Source organism: Falco punctatus, assembly GCF_963210335.1.
Source record: "Falco punctatus genome assembly, chromosome: 9".
In the NCBI taxonomy this organism is placed as follows: Eukaryota; Metazoa; Chordata; class Aves; order Falconiformes; family Falconidae; genus Falco; species Falco punctatus.
This window is the reverse complement of record NC_137589.1, coordinates 53430252-53448268: the sequence shown is the minus strand read 5'-3', so window position 1 is coordinate 53448268 and position 18017 is coordinate 53430252. Positions and strand designations below refer to the sequence as shown.

The 18017-nt window shown below is 47.3% G+C and overlaps 1 protein-coding gene across 1 annotated transcript; it reads left to right on the top strand.

Moving 5' to 3' along the window:
* The first annotated feature begins 252 nt into the window (after positions 1-252).
* On the top strand, positions 253-17380 carry URM1 (ubiquitin related modifier 1). Its single transcript, XM_080401088.1, has 5 exons — positions 253-357; positions 3057-3127; positions 15257-15338; positions 16359-16407; positions 17127-17380. The coding sequence occupies exons 1-5, from the start codon at positions 323-325 to the stop codon at positions 17193-17195; spliced, it is 306 nt and encodes a 101-aa protein (XP_080257214.1). The 5' UTR covers positions 253-322; the 3' UTR covers positions 17196-17380.
* Positions 17381-18017: the final 637 nt, after the last annotated feature.

Here is an 18017-nt window from a genome sequence, read left to right as displayed (position 1 = left end):
AGGCCAGTGCGCACCCCTGGAGATGCGGGCCTCCCGGGCATCAGCCCTGAGGAGAGCCTGCACCTGGCCGCTGGGCCCCGGCACGGAGGAGGCCTCCGCGGAGAGCTCTCCCCAGGACCAGCCCGCTCGGCCCGCTGCCCGCCTGCCCCAAGGCCGCAGCGGGGCCCGGGAAGCCCGGCGAGGCCCGGCGAGGCCGCGGCCGCCGCGCCCAGGGCCACCCCCACTCTCGCCGTTGCCGGGCAACGCGGCGCGGCCGGAAGCCGGTGCGGTACTTCCGGCGCCGCCCGCGCGCGCCTTCCTTTCCCGCCCGCCCGCCGCCAAGATGGCGGCGCCCGTGTCGCTACAGGTGGAGTTCGGGTGAGCGCGGGCGGCAGCGGGGGCCGGGGGCCCGGGGCCCGGGCGGAGAGTGGGGCCGGGCTGGGCTCCTCGGTGGGGCGGCCGCGGCCCTGAGGCGGAGAGGCTGCTGTGCGCGGCCTGGGGGGCGGCGGCGAGTGTGGCAGGGCCCGGGGCGGCGAGTGCAGCCGCCCCCGGGGCACCGGGCCGGCGCGTCAAGCACCGCCGGGGGGGGCCGGGCACCGCCGGGGCGGCTTCCCGCGGCGTTGCGGGGCGGCCCCGGATCCGCCGTGCTGGGCCGGCTGCCGCGCCCGGCCCTGCCCCGCGCCCCGGCCTGGCCTCGCTGGCGGCGCTGTGCGCTCCCTGCGAGTCCTTCCCTGGCTCCCCTTCTAACCTTTTTTTTTTTTTTAATTATTAAAATTATTTATAAAATCCTTCCACTCGTCTTTCAGCTTTTTTTCTCTCTACGTTATGCATTTGTAACTCTGTGTGTTTTCGTGTGTGCGGACACGTGCTCTCACTTTGCTTTGTGTTCCATTCAGTTCGTTGGGTGTGAAACGGCCGGTTCTCGCTCTGTAGTGTTTCAGTTTTCAGGTCGTCGTGGCTGTAGCATCTGCATTGCTAACGCTTTGGCGCTGGGACGCTAAAGTGCTTGCAGTGGAAGTCTGTGCATATTTGTGGAAATACTTGTGTCATTTTGTTAAAGCCTCCTTTTAGCAGAAGCTAAAAGGGTGCTATTTATTCGCTTTTTCCCACCCTTTCATAAACACAGAAATGCCATAACCCTTTAAATACCCTTCTCCTTAAGAATCCTTTCCTCAGTCTTTCCCACTTCCAGCTGCAGTAACTCTAATTTTCCCAGAAGAGTGAGATGCATTTTTGCTTCCCTTGGAAATGCATAAATGAGCTCTCTATGTACAAATCACAGCTGAGTTCCTCACAGCTAGCACATCACAGAAGGACCTTATCTTGCAATCTACATTTCCCGCTGTAACAAAGCGTGACCTTGTTTTCATTACATAAAAAAATGTTTTTCATATAATTGTTGTGACTTGTTCTCTCACATGAATCTCAGCTCATGTTAATAATCGCTGCTTCAATTTTCAGATAACTATTTTTTGTGAGCTGGTGGAAGAACACCAACAGAGTGCTCTTTAGGAGAGTTGCTGCATATAAGTAACGCTGCTGAGGGCTTAACAAGGGTCCTGTTGTGCTCTTCCATTGCAAAGCCAAGAAAACCTAGTGTGACATTTTTAGATATTGAATTTAAAGGAACTTAGAAATGTCTGGATGTATCTTTGTTGATATTTAGGTGGAGATTATTTAGTTTAAATACTTCTCTATCGTGTTGGTTTCCAAGGGATGCGAGGCACTAATAAGTTTCCAGAAAGTAGCTTAATAAGAACATCTTTCTGAAGTAATCCACGTTTCAGTTGGAAGAACATTTTGCCACAATTATATGCCCTTTGAAAATGGGTTGGTCATTTTTCTGCCTCGGTTGAGTATCAAGCGAGTTGAGTTTTTCAGGCGTTTCCTAACGATTAAAACTTTGGCCACCTTGTTCAGTCTAGAGTTGAGAGCTCACACTGTCTGCTTCTGTGATGCTTACCTTGAGGTAGCGTTCATGTTAATTAGCGTTGTTCCTGCTCACACGATAAAGTTTTATAATCTTCCGAGTTTGGCCTGTTGCCTCACAGCATCAGGAAAACTAATCTGTGTTTGTAAAGTTCAAGATTTTCACAATTGTTCTCTTTCCAGAAAAGGAATATAGGGGAGGAGCTTGCTGAGGGTTTTAAGTTGCAGTTACAAAAGTTAATTATTTTTTCTAAGAGCCTAAGGAGATTAGGTACCTGGACTCAATTTAAATCCCATTTTTTTAGGACCAGCTCCTGTACTTGCCAGCCTCTGCATATTTTGCTCATGCTTTATCTCTTGTGCTTGCAGAGGCCATCACTTAGTTATCTGAGGCTAGTTCCCTAGTACGTTCTGAATATTGGAAGAGGGATGTTCATCAGGTTGTTCAGTGGAGGAAGATTGGGTATTTATTTATTTTCACTTGAACTTGTCATTGTTGCTTACTCTGCTTGCTTCTCCCAGTCAAGTCCTTCCCGAGAGGGAATGCTTTGTAGTAAGTAGATGAAGAAAGGGTTGCCAGGACTCAAGGACTGCTGGCTCTGCAGCTGACTTGCTGTGTAACCTCATGTGAGTCATTTCCTCTCTCTGTTCATAAGTGGGAACCGGAGGAATATTTATTCCAGAAGGATGATATGATTTTTCATGTTTTGTGAAATAACCTTGAGACTTCTGGCTAAAAGGTGTTAGGGATGAGCAGTGTTGGATGTAGGGCGGTGGCTGTGATGTTGTTTGAATGGAAGCAGTGCCGACAGCTGAAAGGAGACGGAAGGCGTTAGGTTAGACACTGCATGGCAGTTTGTAAGTGCATTGAGATGGGAGCCATCTTCCTGTTCCTCTGGGATGATGCCTGGCACCGTGGGGTTCTGGCCCGCGTTGGAGCCTCCTGTATGTGTTGGCGATGGGAGCTGGCAGCTTCCCCTATGAACTTGTGGTTTGAGAGAGGAAAAAAAGACAAAGAGAATCCTGTGATAAATATAGTCTGTGTCATTTGTTTTCTCTGTTGTGGCATCTATGTAAATCGCCTCTTTTGTACTGTCTTCTTTTTGACAATAAAGCAAAATCTCAGTGGTTCATTGTTTTTATTTCAGAGGTGGTGCAGAACTCTTGTTCGATGGTGTCAAAAAGCATCAGGTGACTTTGCCCTGTCAACCAGAACCTTGTGAGTATCAGAACCTGTTAGTTAACTTGAAAGAATGACAACAAATTAAACAAAGCTGGTTGTACAGTAGTTTCATTAGTTGGCAACAAGGATCAATGTATTTTAAAAGCACTTTAGACACGCCGTGGATCAGAGAGCTCAGCAGATGATGGTTAGTCCTCAGAGTAAATACCAAGAAGAAACAGTCTGAGCATCTTTCCTGTCCTCTAAACACTTGTGAATCAAGTCCTTCCTCAAGACACTTGCCTCCCTTCTGGATAGACAACAGCCTCTGAATGTTTCCATCCAGTCTGCATTTGTCTTGCTTGATACTTGAAACCGCTGATAACCTCCTTTCCCCTTTGTTTTTTCTTGCCTGTTCTGAGGTTTCCAAGAGGCGTATATGTATGTGTGTGCATATATATGTATTGTACAGATATGTGGGGGTGTGTATAGCAATGTAACATAAATGTATTTTATCTACTCATCTGACTTTCAAGTATATGTAATCATTTTGTAGTAACCGTGCAGCTGAAAATGGCAAAGCCTAATGCTCAAATGTGTGCTGGTCATCCTGCCTTTCTCTGGTTTGTGATTTGGAGTATCAATACTGAGAATTGCTGTACACTAACTCTCGTTTCTCCTTATGTGTGTGCATACTTCAGTTACAATGTAATTTTGCTGCAGGTATGTTTTGAATTCTTCAAGTTAGATAGCAATGCTAATGCTTGAGAGTGGGATTATAAACTGAAATAATACAAAGCATCAGGGAATGTTAACAACTAATATCTCATGAATGACTAATACCATAATCTATGTACTGTGAACGTTCAGGCCTGAAATCTCCTTGCCGTGCCTGGAAGTAATTAGAGATTGGTAGAAGCGCTTTTGATGCTTGGACATTAGTATGTGTAATTCAAATATAATAGGAGCACTGGAATAGTGTGTTATGTTGTGGTTAAGGACAGGAACTAGGGATCCAGAAACATGACCTGATGCTGATTTGCTTTGTGAATTTAGTTCTGTTGCTTAACTTTCCCCTGTTGCTAGTGAAGTAGTAACGATATTTTCACGTATCACAAGAGAGTTCAGCATTAAATTCCAGCACTGTTAAAGCACTTAAGTTCCATAAATGGAAGGTAGTAAAAAAATTCCAAAACACTCATTTAGTTGTTTTATAAACTTGGAGGCTGGAGCATAATTTTCTTCAGCGTTCTGTAAACTTAAAATACCCACTTATATGTGCTTCATTGATGGTGTTCAAACCATGATCAGATGCTCAAGAAGAAGGGGTTATTACATGAGATGTTTATTTCTGTCAGGGGAAGGAGGTGGGGGATTAATATCAAAGCATGATTCTTCTAGCCCGATGGTTGTCAGCGGTGCAGTTGTATGTGGCCTAATCCATTTCCACTTGAAGCTGCTGGGAAGACTTCTATAGACTTCACTAGGAGCTGGATTTATCCTAAAGAATAAATCTTTCCCTGAAGATCTGACTCAGACTCGAGGTTCAAACTCATGATCTCCAGTGATTCATTCTAGATTCATCTAACACATTATTGCTCCCAGCTTTTCACGCTGCCTTGTTTTTCAGATGCTGCTACCCCTGTAACAAGAGTGGCAGAATGGACAGTGTGCCCACTTGCCAGCTCCCCTGGTTTGCAGCCCGCTGTTTTCATGTGCGTTGAGTGACAGGGAGGTTTCAGGTTTTGGGTTGGTTGTGGATTGCAGTGGCTGAAGAGCAGACACTGAATCGCGAAGCTTCTACTATAGTGATGTTTACACCCAGCACAGGGATGGGGTAGGCAGAGGTGGGGTTAGTGTCTGACAGTAAGGGGTTGCTGGAGACACCCCTCACAGTATTTCAAGATGAGAATTATGTTGTAGTGGTGAGGAATCAGTAGAATCGTATCAGAAACAGATAAATAAGAGATTTGGTAAATTCTTGCACTTTTATGTTGTTCCTAACACCACGTATTTTCCTCATTCACACTAAGAAAGTTTAATTCGCCTATTTCTGGGTAAATAAAGATGTACATAGTATGTTCCCTGCTGCCCTCATGCACCCAGAATGACAACGATTAGAGAAGTAAAGTAAAACAGCTCAGTTCTACTCAGTGCATCCTGTTGCTTACCTTACCCTGTACGTTTATTACTTAATACTCTGGGGAGAGATCCGTAGTATGAACGCTGCTTGAAGACCTGCACTTCTAACCCCATTTTAACTGATTTCATTAGCCGTCAAGCTTATTTTTGGCCATTTGGCCTCTCTTACCTACTCTTCCTTTCTACTTTTGTCATTGTCCTCCTTTTTGCAGAGCAGCTGCTTCTCTCTGGGACATTGGGACCAGCTATATTTTAATTGTTTAGGCATTTTTTACATATCCCAGAGATGAGGGGAGGTGGAAAATTATATAAAGAAATACCTACAAATATCGATGTGAATAAAACAAGCTGTGCTTCATAGTTGATGGGGGCAATGTTCTCTGAGTGATAATAATGTTGTTTGTTTCTTCTGTGGTCGTTTCCTTTTTCCTGGTAACAGGCACTAGGTGGAAAGTAGGTGGGTTCCAGATCCAGTTAACTTTTTCAAGATTTGATTTTCTGTCCTTTTGTGATGCCTGGAGATGGGCTCCTGGAGGGAGTAGGAAAGGCAGGAGGAAGGAAGCTGCAAATGGGACAAGAGCAAGTCATGAGGGGTACAGCCGTGTGGTGGGACCCGTTTTTATTATCCAAGAGTTTTTTTGTATCCTAACATCAGTAAAACAGCGGTTCTTTATTTCCCAAGCGGAGCTGTCTTAGACTGCATGTTGAAGTTGCTGCCAAGTAGGAACTTAAAAAGGTGTGCTTTATCTGCCAAGGCAGAGAGATTTACATAAGCCACACTTGTACAGGAGCTGCTGTGGAAAGAAGACCTCGAGTTAAACAAGAATCTTGTCCCAAATTGCTGGCTATTTTGATGATATCATTGATAATGCTGTTAGAGGATCTAAAGGCATTATGCCCTGTTAGCTTATTCTGCGTAAAAACAGTGTGTGTGGGAGAAAGCAGCTGGGGGAATAACGATCTTTGTCACATGGAGAGAGGATTAAATTGGCAGGGAAATCAACTTTATTTCCAAGCATCTAAGAGGCTATTAGAGACAATGGAGCATAAAAGAGAGAAACCCTAAATTAAAAACTGAAAATGTATTTGGCAGCCTCCTCCTGAAACAAGCCACAGTAATTTAACCAAGTGCTTCAGTAATCAAATAGATCATTGTATGACTGCTCTGCAAGTGATGCCGGAGCTCCTTCCTCCATCTCACTGGGCCTCACAGTGGTGGATTTGTCTATGGCCATGCAAGTTGTGGGATGCTGTTGGAAGGGTAGGAAGTCACTGGCATTGTTTAACCCTTGTAGTCATTTCAGGTTTAGCTCAGCGGTATCATGCTGATGAAGAGTGTTTACAAAACCTCTCTTCTGTGCTGTCTACTGGATGTTGTATGTGGAGGTTGGGGCTGTTTGTAAAGTCTCTGGCTGTTGTGCTGCAGGCTGCTCAGCTGCTGGTCGCAGGCCTCCGAATTCCAGCTTCTCCTGTGGTTTCAGTGATGGGACTTGTGTTTTTGGAGCAGCAGTGACCAGTTTCAGCAGTGATCGCTTGGACCTTCTGGGGTAATCAAGAATTCACTGCATGTTTTGGCACTTACAAGTCTGGAAGGATAAATTTTTAATTAGTATGTTTTGGTAATTGTTTGTGGTTTCCCTTTACCAAAACCCCAGGGAAAAAGCCTGTTGCTAATCAGGGGGGTTTTAGAGGGAAAATTAAAATAATCTGCCAAGTGCTGCTTATGGTAAATCCCCATAGAGAAGAAGAGCATGGTCTGCTCCTCGAGAGCTTTGCTTTCCAGGGGCCTTGTTCTGCGCAGCATGGAGGACTGCTGGGGAGCTGGGAGCATTCATCTCCTCGGGAAAGAGACTGGGGATCTCAAGAGATCAGACCTGTGTTACAGGCAGAATGGCTTAAAAAATTCAGCGTGGCGTGTGTTCAGAGTTGACTGGGGTGCTATGCCAAAACAATGTGCAAAACCAAGAGTGGCAGTTGGCATCCATTATCTGTAAGTGCCTGGTGCTGTTGGTAGGTAGTACATCGTGGTCAAGTTACTAATAATCTGGAATATTTTCTTTTATATTTATTGCTCTGTTTATTATTCCTAACATTTTAAAACTTGCTCTAAAGAAAGAATAAAAATACATTTGGTAATGCAGAGGCTTATTAGAAAAATCATAAAAAAACCCATAGCTCTGTGAAATTCATGCAGTCAAATCTTTTTAACCACGGTGTATAGTGCTCGCAGGTCTTGGAGGACTCCGGTTATTCCCCTGCTTGTGCGTCTCTCTTAGGCGGGTCATTATACCTTTGCTGGCCAGGAAAGGGGACTCGGTGGGTTACGCGGGGTGGGACCTCAGGCTGGACTAGCTCAGCCCTGGATCCCGGCTGCTCTTTCCAGCAATCGGTGCAAGCAGCCGTGTTTGCAGCACCAGGAGCCTGGTGTGATGCTGCAGGGCTGCTGCTGCTGCTGCGATCGAGCAGGCGATCGAGCGGTCCCTGCCGCGTTTGCAGCCTTGGCGGTGGGGCTGAGTGGCTGCGTGCGTGGCTTCGGGTCGCCGTCCCAGCGAGGCCACGCGTCGCCTCTGCGCAAGGAACGAGCCCTTCAGAGGGAGCGGGGACGCAACGGCCGCCCTGGCAGGAGCAGTCCCAGCGCGAGGCCGCGGAGCCGCGTTCTCAGCTCAGCTCATCCCAACTCATTGTGGAAGGAGCTTCCCAGGCACCGAGAAACCAGCTCTTGTGTGTGACCAAATCCCTGGGATAACAAAGCCTGGCTGTTCCACCCTCCTTCCCAGCCGCTGTATTGCAGTGCGGACACCTAGCAGGATAACCTTTCTGTGCCAGCCCCCCCTCCCCGCTCTCCCTTTTCTCTTGGTGGGATTTGCTGTGCTGACAGCACTGTTCAGAGGGTGGCAGCGGAGCAGGGCTGGGGAGGAGGATCCGGGCCCTTTAAACCGCTTAGCATGCGGTTCACACGGCTCCGGGCCAGCTGTTCCTTTCTCCTCCTGCCCTCACTCGCAGGAGTTGTTTGCTGAGCTCAGAGCTCCTGTGCAAAATTGCTTTTCAAAAGAGCCACTTTCTGCTTAATTAAACAATGAGCCGCCGTCCCTCTGCACATCTGTAAAGCTCCCTCTGCAGCCCCTTTATCCCACAAACTGCTCCATTCTTACCTCCATTCACTTGTAAATCTTACCCCCCCTCTCCTCCACCCTGATCATCTCACTGGCCCTTTCTTTTCCCCTTTCAAGTAAGACTGAGGAGCTTGGAGTATCTGTGGGGGTGGCTGGGTTGGGTGGACAGGGATCGGTTTAATGATGCTTCCCCTATATGAAAGTCTAATAATAGCAAAGCAGATCTGAGCCTGAAAGTGAGAGGCGAGGGCTGGATGCTGTGTGATTTCTGTGTTTAGAGGAATAAAATCATGGCAGTTCCTGAGCCGAGCTGAGACACCGACAAGTCCAGCAGCCAGAGGGTACACCAGCCACCAGCCAAGCTAGGAGGGGGGCAAGGAGTTGACTTCAAGGCGCTTTCTGATCCAGCTGGCAGTGCCAGGGAGAGCCCAGCCCAGGGGATTCCCTCTGCCAGGCTGGCTTCGTGCAGGGCAGTGCCAGGCTGCTGGGGAAGCCCTCTGCACTGGCAGGAGCAGCCACCTTCCTCTGGGGTCTCGGCTCTCACAGCTCACTGCAGTGGTGTGTAATGGTGATGAGGTTTTCCTTTTTAACCCTCGGTGTGCATGCAGACACACAAAACCCAGAAGTTGGGAAAATAGGAGAGAGGGGAAATAATCGGTTTGATGGGTTTCAGCTGAGCTTTATGTCCGCAGCTAGTAATGCATTCTCTGAATTGTCTTCCTGAGCAGTTTAAAAAAAAAAAAAAAATTAACCACCAACATTCAAGGTTAAGCAGGATAAATGAATGGGAAAGTGATGAGGTGGGATATCTCCTTTATCATTGGGAAGGACAGATTATAGCCAGGGTGATGCAATATCATCTAGCATAGATTGATAGGGAGGAATGAAGAAATGGGAGTTTGGTGCATTAGCAGAAGATTCCTGACTGCAAAAACTATTAGACCATGTCACAGTCTCCTTGGAGTTTGGTAGCAGGTCTACATTGCTCAAGCATCTTGAAATCAGAGCGGGCAAGGCTTGGGTTGGTCTTTTGTTGAGAATAAGTCTGCACTGGCAGTGGGATAAAATCACAGGACCTGTTAAGGAGATGTTATTTTTAATGCCTGGGATTCCCAATCTGGCACTTCACTGCTGGTGCAGTAGTCTTTGAGGCTCGCCCAGTTCCTTCCTTTCACAATTTTGAACAAGAGGCAAGACCCTGGGCCAGCACTAGCGCTTTGTGATCCTAATTAAAAGAGACAGTTTGGTACACTAGCATTTATTTGGGAGCCTGAAACGACAATAGCATTGGGTGTTACAGGATTAGATGCTCTGACTTTGGAAATGAGTAGGGATTAGGTTTACCCTGAGAATAAGCTTGGAGTGCTTTGTTTGTCACAGGAGCTGATGGATCTGGAGGCTTGCGAGTGGGATTGGAGATCCCTTGAACTTGTGTTCTCCTACCAGCAATCTGCGGGGAGTGGAAGATCTCAAGCAGCGCCTCTCCAGTTCATGAGTGTTGTGATTAAAATCTCAGGGTTGAGAACTGCTGGGTGGTGGCTGGGATCTGAATCTTCACTGCTAACAGGAGGGCTATGAAAGACCCCTGCGATCCCTTCCCATTTTGCAGACACAAGAAAATGGAGCAGAGCATTGCTCTTCTAGCAGAGAAGCAAGAAAAAGATGTCATAATGCAATTAAAAATTACGGAAGCTAAGACCTTGGTGTTTGTAGCAGACAAGAACAGATGAGAGCAACGACTGGGATTCTTTTATGTCTGGCTGTAGTTACCCCCTTATTTTTCCCCTATTACTTAAATCACTGCCCACTCCAATGTGTGGCAGGATTGGCTGGTGCACTTGTCAGAGAAAAAGGATTTTGCTCTTGCTGCAAAATTTTGCCTTGCTGCTCACTCTGCATAGTACTGAACCCATTTGCCTGTGACTCCCATTTATATCAGCGTCTTCTGCAGTTTGTGGCACACCATCGTCTGCTTCAGCAAATGCATATCAGATGGGAGGCTGGAGGAGTCTGAAGGATCCCTTAGGTCAGGTTTTGTAACAACCTCCTTTAGAGAGCAGATTCCTGGAGGGACATCAGATTCAAAAGCAGAGAAGGCATGCACCTGGAGGGGCAGCAGGTACTGGGAGCTGGTTCATCTATTTTAAAAACAAGATGCTTAAGCAGGGAAAGGGGCATACAAATTGTCTTTCCATACATTTCCATGCAGGCAGGGGGAATAATGGCAGAGGAGCGGCAGGGAAGGGGCTTTGTCATGGTTACAGGCCGGTGGCTGAGAATGTGGGTGGAGCAGCGCTCGTCCAGAGTTAGTGACCTCAGTAAATTGGAGCTCAGCCATGGTCAGTATGATAAATGATCTTATTCTGGGTCAAAGAAGTGGTACCCCACAGGGAGGTATCCACAAGGCGGCTAGGGAAAGCGCTGTGCTCTTGCAGCACTGACCCCTTAGTGACCAGTGCTGCATATATCTTATTTATTACAGACCAGAAGGGAATTTTTCATGATTCGGCCTTTATAGCGTTCCCCTGTTTCCCTGAAATAAGCTCCCAGTTCTGCAGCCAGTGCAAGAATATGGGTGTAATCACACCCTCTGGGTGCCCTTTGAGGCACTGTGTGCTTCATGTGGGTTTGTATGCAGATTTTAAGGCAGGGGACAGGAGGGTGTCTGGTCATTGCATGTGCCTGCTCTTGAATCTGTCAGCAACCTGAGCAGCTCCCTGGGAGCCAAGAACAGCATGCCCGTGTCAACTGGTATTACAGTTGCACAAAATCCTTCTGCGTTTCTGCACGTTTATCGGTTCAGCATGAGATCCTTCTAGTGCAACACGCAGCTTGGCGTTTCTTACTCAAGGCACCTGGTCTCTCTCTGCACACAGTGAGGGTTCTCTTTGCTGAGCTATCACTGATGAATCTGTCAGGCCTAGGAGGTTTTATTGAGCAAGGAGAGATCTATGGATTTCAGCCCTGGTTTTGAGGGTGGAAATGAACGCAGACACTTGTTCCAGGCAGTGCTAAAATGGATTCTTAGTTGCATTTTTTTTGCAGAGGAAGCTCAGCAGATTCTTCACCAAGGAACAGTTGGGGTTACGCAGAAGATCAGGCCTTGGAGGATACGCAAGAGGACCAAGCAGACTGCGCAGTTCTGTCTGCCACAACCAGGAGTGTTTGTGATGCAGCTGGGCTGAAAATGAGCCGACGCTGTTGGGTTTTTGTATGCACACTTGCTGCAGTTTTTGCATCCTGTCCGCTTGCGTGACAAGCCAATGACTTTGTGTCACTGCGAGCACACATTTCGTTTTCCCGAGCTGTGTGTTTCGCTGGGTGATTTGTTTTATGCATGTATTGTGGGTTTGAGCTCCCATCTGTGCACTTGAACTAAGCAGTTTTCTCAAATGTTTTTTTGTTTTTCTTTTTTTAATTAACTTTAGATTATTTTTCCTGAGAATTTGGAGAGGTTTGATGTACTGTTAGCACAGGCAACAGAAGCTGTGTCTGTATACAAATAAGACAGGGATTTCCTACCATGTGTTTCAGTCCCTCCTTTGCAGTTTGAGAATATTTCAGCTTTCTTGGCCGGTTCACTCTTGCTTCTCTACTGATGCTGCCAATGGCAAGGACAGTTAATGATAATTAGAGTGGGTTTTTTAGTGTGCATGTTTGTTTGCTGTGAATGAAATGGAGTAGGCTACCAAAAGGATTTCAATTTCATCGAGGCTGTGCAGCAATGATAAAAATACTTCATTACTGGGATGAGCTGGACTTGAGCTGCTAATGCTGGAGTGAAATGCTGTATCATCTCAGCTCTCACCTGAACCTCACTCCTGGGCCAAAATGCATGGTTGCTTTTGCAGCCAAATGGCAGTACACACAGTACAACTGTGTTCCTGCAAATAGCAAATGCCTGTGTTCTGTGATGGGGGCCAGCTTCGGAACCGGCCTGAGTGTAGAACTGCTGCGTCATAGTGACGGTTTAACTTGTCAGCGGATGGGGTGCCTGACCAGGCTGAGATTTTTTTCCTGTCTTATATGTCATTTGTAGAGGACCTGCTGTTTACATAGCAAATCCTCAGCCCAGGGAGCTGGAAACCTGTTAGACCCACAGCATAGTATCAGAAAGAAAATGTCTTAGGAACGTTATGTGTGCAACTGTAAGAGATAAGTGGTTGTGCTATAATTTACCTCTTAGTAAAAAAAAAAATAAAAATTATAACATACAGAGTCCTGAGCTGTTGATCAAGACTGCTATTCGAGGCACTGAGCTGCAAGATGGCTTCTCCCCAGACCCCTTGCAATGGAAGTAATCTTGTTCCTTTTCAATATCTTACTTGTGGGAGATGGTTTGGTTGTGGCTCTGGTCATTTTTCATCCTTTATAATTGATTTGTTCTAGTAATATTGGTGTACAGCATGTAGAGATGTGAAGGTGGGGAGAAAAAAATTCAATGCTGAGAAAGCAACCGAAAGTATTGTGTCTTAAGGTTGGTTGTGGAGAAGGGGTCTTAATTTTCATTGCAATTTGGTGCGGGGAAGCTCCAGGCATGCACAGGGGTATCAGTTTTTTTTCCTGCTGTCTAAATTCTTCAGTATGTGCATGTGTGACTTCTGGGGAGGAGTAAACGAATGTTGGCTCAGATGGGGATGAAAATAACATCTTATTATGGAAGGAGTAGGGGTGAGGGAGTCTTCCAGCTCAGCCTCGAATAAATCAGTCCTCTCACCCCTTCGTCCAGGCTGCTTCTAGGTGGCTGTCTTTTATCCAGCTGGTGCAGCGTGTTTCTGTTTAAATGGTCTCTCCTGAAAGGTCCCAGAGGAAAGGGCTGCTTATTCCACGCAAGGAGAATGGTATATTGCACAGCTCATTGTTGTGTGCCCTGCCGCAAGTGCATAAATATGAAACAGCTCGCGGGCGTTGCTGTGGTGGGGCTGGTGTCCCCTTTGTGCCCCCCCCTCCTTCTCCTGAAGGCTTCTCTCCATCTTTCTTCCTCTCCGGCTTTCATTTCTTGGTGATGGAGAGCAGGAGCCGTTTGGGTGTGAGATCCTGAGGGCTTTACGTTGCAGCAGCATTTTTCACGGGATGGTGAATATAGTTAACTCTTGTTCTGGTGGCTGACCGACCGGCATGGTATATATATACACCTTCTGAGTGGCGCGTGCTGTCCCGGGTGCACGTTGCTAGGAAGGTGGTAGAAAATCATCTATTTTGTGCTCTTAACTATGTGTCATTACAAGGGAGTCATGGGTTGGCTCCAGGCGGATTACTCTGGCTCACGGGGCAGTTTTAAGGCACAAAGCAGCTCTTTTTGCCCTGATCAGAGTGATCCAGTGCTTGGAAGCAGCAATACCTGTTGTGCTCTGGGCAGCCGTGTGGTGGAACTGGTGTGCTGGGGGGGGAGGCTGCCATCCTGAGGCACTGACGCTCTGGAAAGCGTTTTAGGGGGAGGCAACAGAGGGAATCTCAGAGCGTCCCCCTCCCCCTTTCCCCATCTGCTGCAGATGGATATGTCCCCATTGCCTAGTTGATGTGCACCTGCCTACACCAGGGTTGTTCAGCCTTGGTGTGACAGAAGTGATGGGGGTAACGCTATTCAGAAGAACCGCAGCTCTGCTCTGGGTGGTATCGGTGATCCCATAAAATCCTGGGGTAAGGCAAGGACTTGGAGTCAAGCCACTACATGTGCATTTATTTTTGCTGGTTGTGAAGTAAATACACAGGGAACCGTGCACAGGGTTTGGTTTTAGCTCAGAAGTGTGTGTGGAAATTTTCCCCCTGACTACGATGTGCTTACCCCACAGACACGGAAACCTCTTCTGCCATCCCCGTTCATCCTGCAAGCAGGGCTCCAGCCCTCACTGGTGCATTTGTGCCTTCGAAAAGCTTCCTCGCGCCTTGAAAACAAACAAAACTCTTTTGGGGCTTTCAAAAGGCTGTTTAAAGGAGCCCCAGGAGAATAACTGATTGTGGATTCAGAATGATGAAGTGGTTTGTGGAATGGTGAAATATAGAGGCAAATGCAGAAGAACTCCACATTGCAATTTGTCAGCTTCTCTAAACCGTGTAACGGATTATTCCCCCCCCTCTGTCGCTTCTCACCTCTCCAATAGGAAATTAACTGATGCTATCACTAAAGAAATTGTTTTTGCCTCACAAAGTAAAATTGATACTATAAAAACCCGCCAGCAGTGTCTCCTCCTCCTTTTACATGAAGACAAATCCTTCCTGTCACCTACTGAAATGGAAAGATAAAGGCTGAGCTTTAATAAAGAAGCTATAAGCACAAAGTGTAGAGGGAGGGAGCAGGCACAGCATGGGGAACATGCCATAGCAGCAGGTGTGACGCCGAGGGATATTGCAAGTGTCCAAAATACAACTGCTGTGGCTGGTGCCTACATGCGTGTTTAATGCATGGTTACCTACACATTTGTGCCCCAGAACTCATGTTTCCAAGAGTTCTCACTGATTTTGGTACTGGTAATGTCTGCCTTTATTTCTTTCAGGTTCTTAGGCTTGCTTGTTTGGACTTTTAAAATCTAATTAAACACATAGAGAGCTAAACAACAATTTGTTAGGCAATAACGGAATGCACAGGATATGGAATGTGTTAAAGAAATCTTAACATCAGCAGTCTCCCGCTGGACTGGCGCTTCAACATGAACTACATTCATTCTTTGTGGGATGCATTTTCTGCAGGAAACCTCTTCTGCCAAGCCATGGGGTTTGGGGCAGAGCTCTGAGCTCCCTGGAGGCAGGGCTGCCTGTCAGATGCTGGAAGGGGCAATCCTGTTAGGTGGTTTCTTTGACTGGAGGTTTGCAGCTCTCCCCATTCGTCCTGTGTGTTCCTGATCTACTCTTTTGTGGATAAACAAGCACTTTGTTCTGGCATCAGCTAGGAGCCGTCAGCTAGTTTGTAAACTGCTGTCCTTTCTCCTTTCAGGGGATATCAGAAACCTGCTAAAGTGGATCAGACAGAATCTGCTGAAAGAACGACCAGAATTATTTATGCAAGGGGAATCTGTGTAAGTAGAGCTGTTATGAATCCTCCTTGTGTCTCTCTGTTGAACCCCACGGTTTTTCCTGTTGGTTGCGAGATGCAAAGTAACGACCATGAAAATATGGGCTTTGCTAAAGTGACAATGGGAGGAGTCCCACATTACGCTTTGCACCGTTCCGAGGAGAGTGCCTTTTGCAGCCCTCACCCCAAATCTATAAACCTGAAATGTGAAGCCGGGCCATGTATACTCTGTGTTGTTTGTTACTTGGAGCCATGTAGCGTGTGTATCCTCAGTTCCAGGAGTTTTTAGCAGCTCTGTCCGTTCCCTGCTGACATCAGTGGGGCTGAAGCAGTCAGTCGGAGAAATGCCAACAAATATTTCTTCTGGGAAATGTATTTTTATTGTCAAAATGGGGCCAACCTCGTGGAGGGAGTGGCGGGGGGGCGGGGGGGGGGGGGGGGGGAAGCCAAGAGAAATGGAGCAGAGTGAGCTGTGCAAGCCATCCCTGACTACGGGGTGGCGCTGGGGGTGTTTAACATTCGTCACGGATCTTTGTGAGCTGAAGCGTGTGCCAGGTCCCCTGGTAACAGGAGAGACAATTGCAGGACACTGAAGATCAAAGAGAGGGAATCCCTTTGCCTGTAATCAGGGGCTCGGAGTGGATCCCCGGGTGTCGAGTGCCTTTGGTAGGGGCACCAGAATAGCTTTCCCTACCTTCACATCGAGCTTTCTGCGCTCGACTGTGGTGCGTGGGTTTTAATTACCTGGCTTTTCTACATCATACGGAAATGTAGTCATCTTAGAGCATCCTCAGGAATGGTACATTTTGATTCAAATGAGCTTTGGGATTGCTCCTGCCTCCCCTGTATTTGCTCTAGAAAGGGCACAGACTGTACCTGTTTCCACCTCCGTGCTAGGACTCCTTTTTCTCTTTGGCTTTATAGGCAGTCAGCTTGTGATCTGTGCTGTAACATCCCTTGTTCTTAACTATTTGTGAAGCTTTTTAGCAGCCCTGTATTCTAATTATTTCTTTCTGTTCTGCAGGAGGCCAGGAATTTTGGTGCTGATCAACGACGCAGACTGGGAACTAATGGTCTGTACTCCTTCAGTTTGACTTTCTTTGATGAAAATATTGCTCTGTCTGTACTGTGGTTGCTCTCAGAGAAGCTATTTCTGATTCTTGCCCTAAGCAAAGCATCTCATATTTGAGGGGAAGGGGCAGGCTGGGATCTCCCTCCCTGTGTTGTACAGGGCTGTTCAGAAGCTCAGAGCCTTTTCTCTAACCTGCTGAGTCTCATCAGCCAGCCAGTGTCTGAAGGGAGATCACCCGTTTCCCCTGGCCTCTGGCAACAGGCTTCACACCTCTGGCTGCTAGCAGGTCTCCCCCACACGTGGGGTGGAGTGGTTACCAGGCAGCTTCCCAGCCCCCAGCAGACCGCCTTCACTGGCATGAGGTGGTGCCATAGCAGGGGAGGGCAGCCCTGGGGAGATTTCTGCCCCAACAGGCAACTGGTAAATATTGTCCCCTTTCAGCCCACTGTTGTGCTCAGACAACAGACAGACCCTAACTATTTTCCTGCCTCAGGCAACCACCTGTTCTGTCAAAACCCTGCCCAGAAAGCAGTGTGGGATAGTGAACATCAGCTCCTTGTCTGATCTCTCACCCTTGCTTCCGTTATGATGAAAACATCGGTTTATCCCCTTCTGCTCTCCCTAACACTCACCATCTTTTCTATGAGCTGTTTTCTCTTTGCAGCTAGTATTTGGAAATTACATTTAAACCTTTTTTTTTTTTTTTTCCTCGGCCTGCAGGGTGAGCTGGATTATAAACTCCAGGACCAGGATAATGTGCTTTTCATCTCAACATTACATGGTGGGTGAACTCCTGGAAAAACAAGAGGATGTAAATCCATGTCCCTGGGCAAAAAGAAACCAAACAAAAACCTAAACCCACCCAAACCTCTCTTGAACTGCCTGTGCCAGTTTCTGCATCTTCCCACCACGTTCACTTGTTACTAGACATGCAAATAAAGCCCTGTCAGCACGCGGCCTGCTGTCCACCACAACAGCATCCATCTTTTGGTCCTCATTTCACCTCTCCTGACTGCACTTTCAGGTACCCTAAACAAGCAGAGAGCACCTGCAGCACGTGGGACTTTGTTTTGTTGTGATGGGAGGAAGAGGGGTGCTGAACCTGGAGTAGGATGATGTGTCTTTGCTGGTAGTGAGGCATTCTGGAGGAGCTGTGGTGCTGGGAGCTGGTATTCTTTTGATACAATACTTAGTGTTGGTGCAGTCTGTTCACCAGCCATGGGAACGGCAAGATATGAATTGCAAGGAAACAAAAGGTTACTTTACTAGCTTTTCTGCAAAGTAGCGGACATTACAGTTTCAGAACCCTCTGCAGTGACTTTCCACTTGTTGTGATATTTATTTATGGGAAGTAGGAGAGGAAATAGGCTTTTTTGGTTTTGTTTTTCTGGTGCCTTATAAATCTTCCATACCTGAGCTGAGGCAGGTTGAAGTACTAGCCCACGAACAATGTCAATTTATAACCATTTGGTTGGAGGGGAAACAAACCCATGCCTGGCCTGAGACAGCACAGAGTGATAAGGGCAGCAAATTATCTTTCTGTCACTGTGATGGACAGACTTGATCAGCCTGCATTGCGTTCTGTGCAGGTGGGGAGCTGTGTTGCTGCAG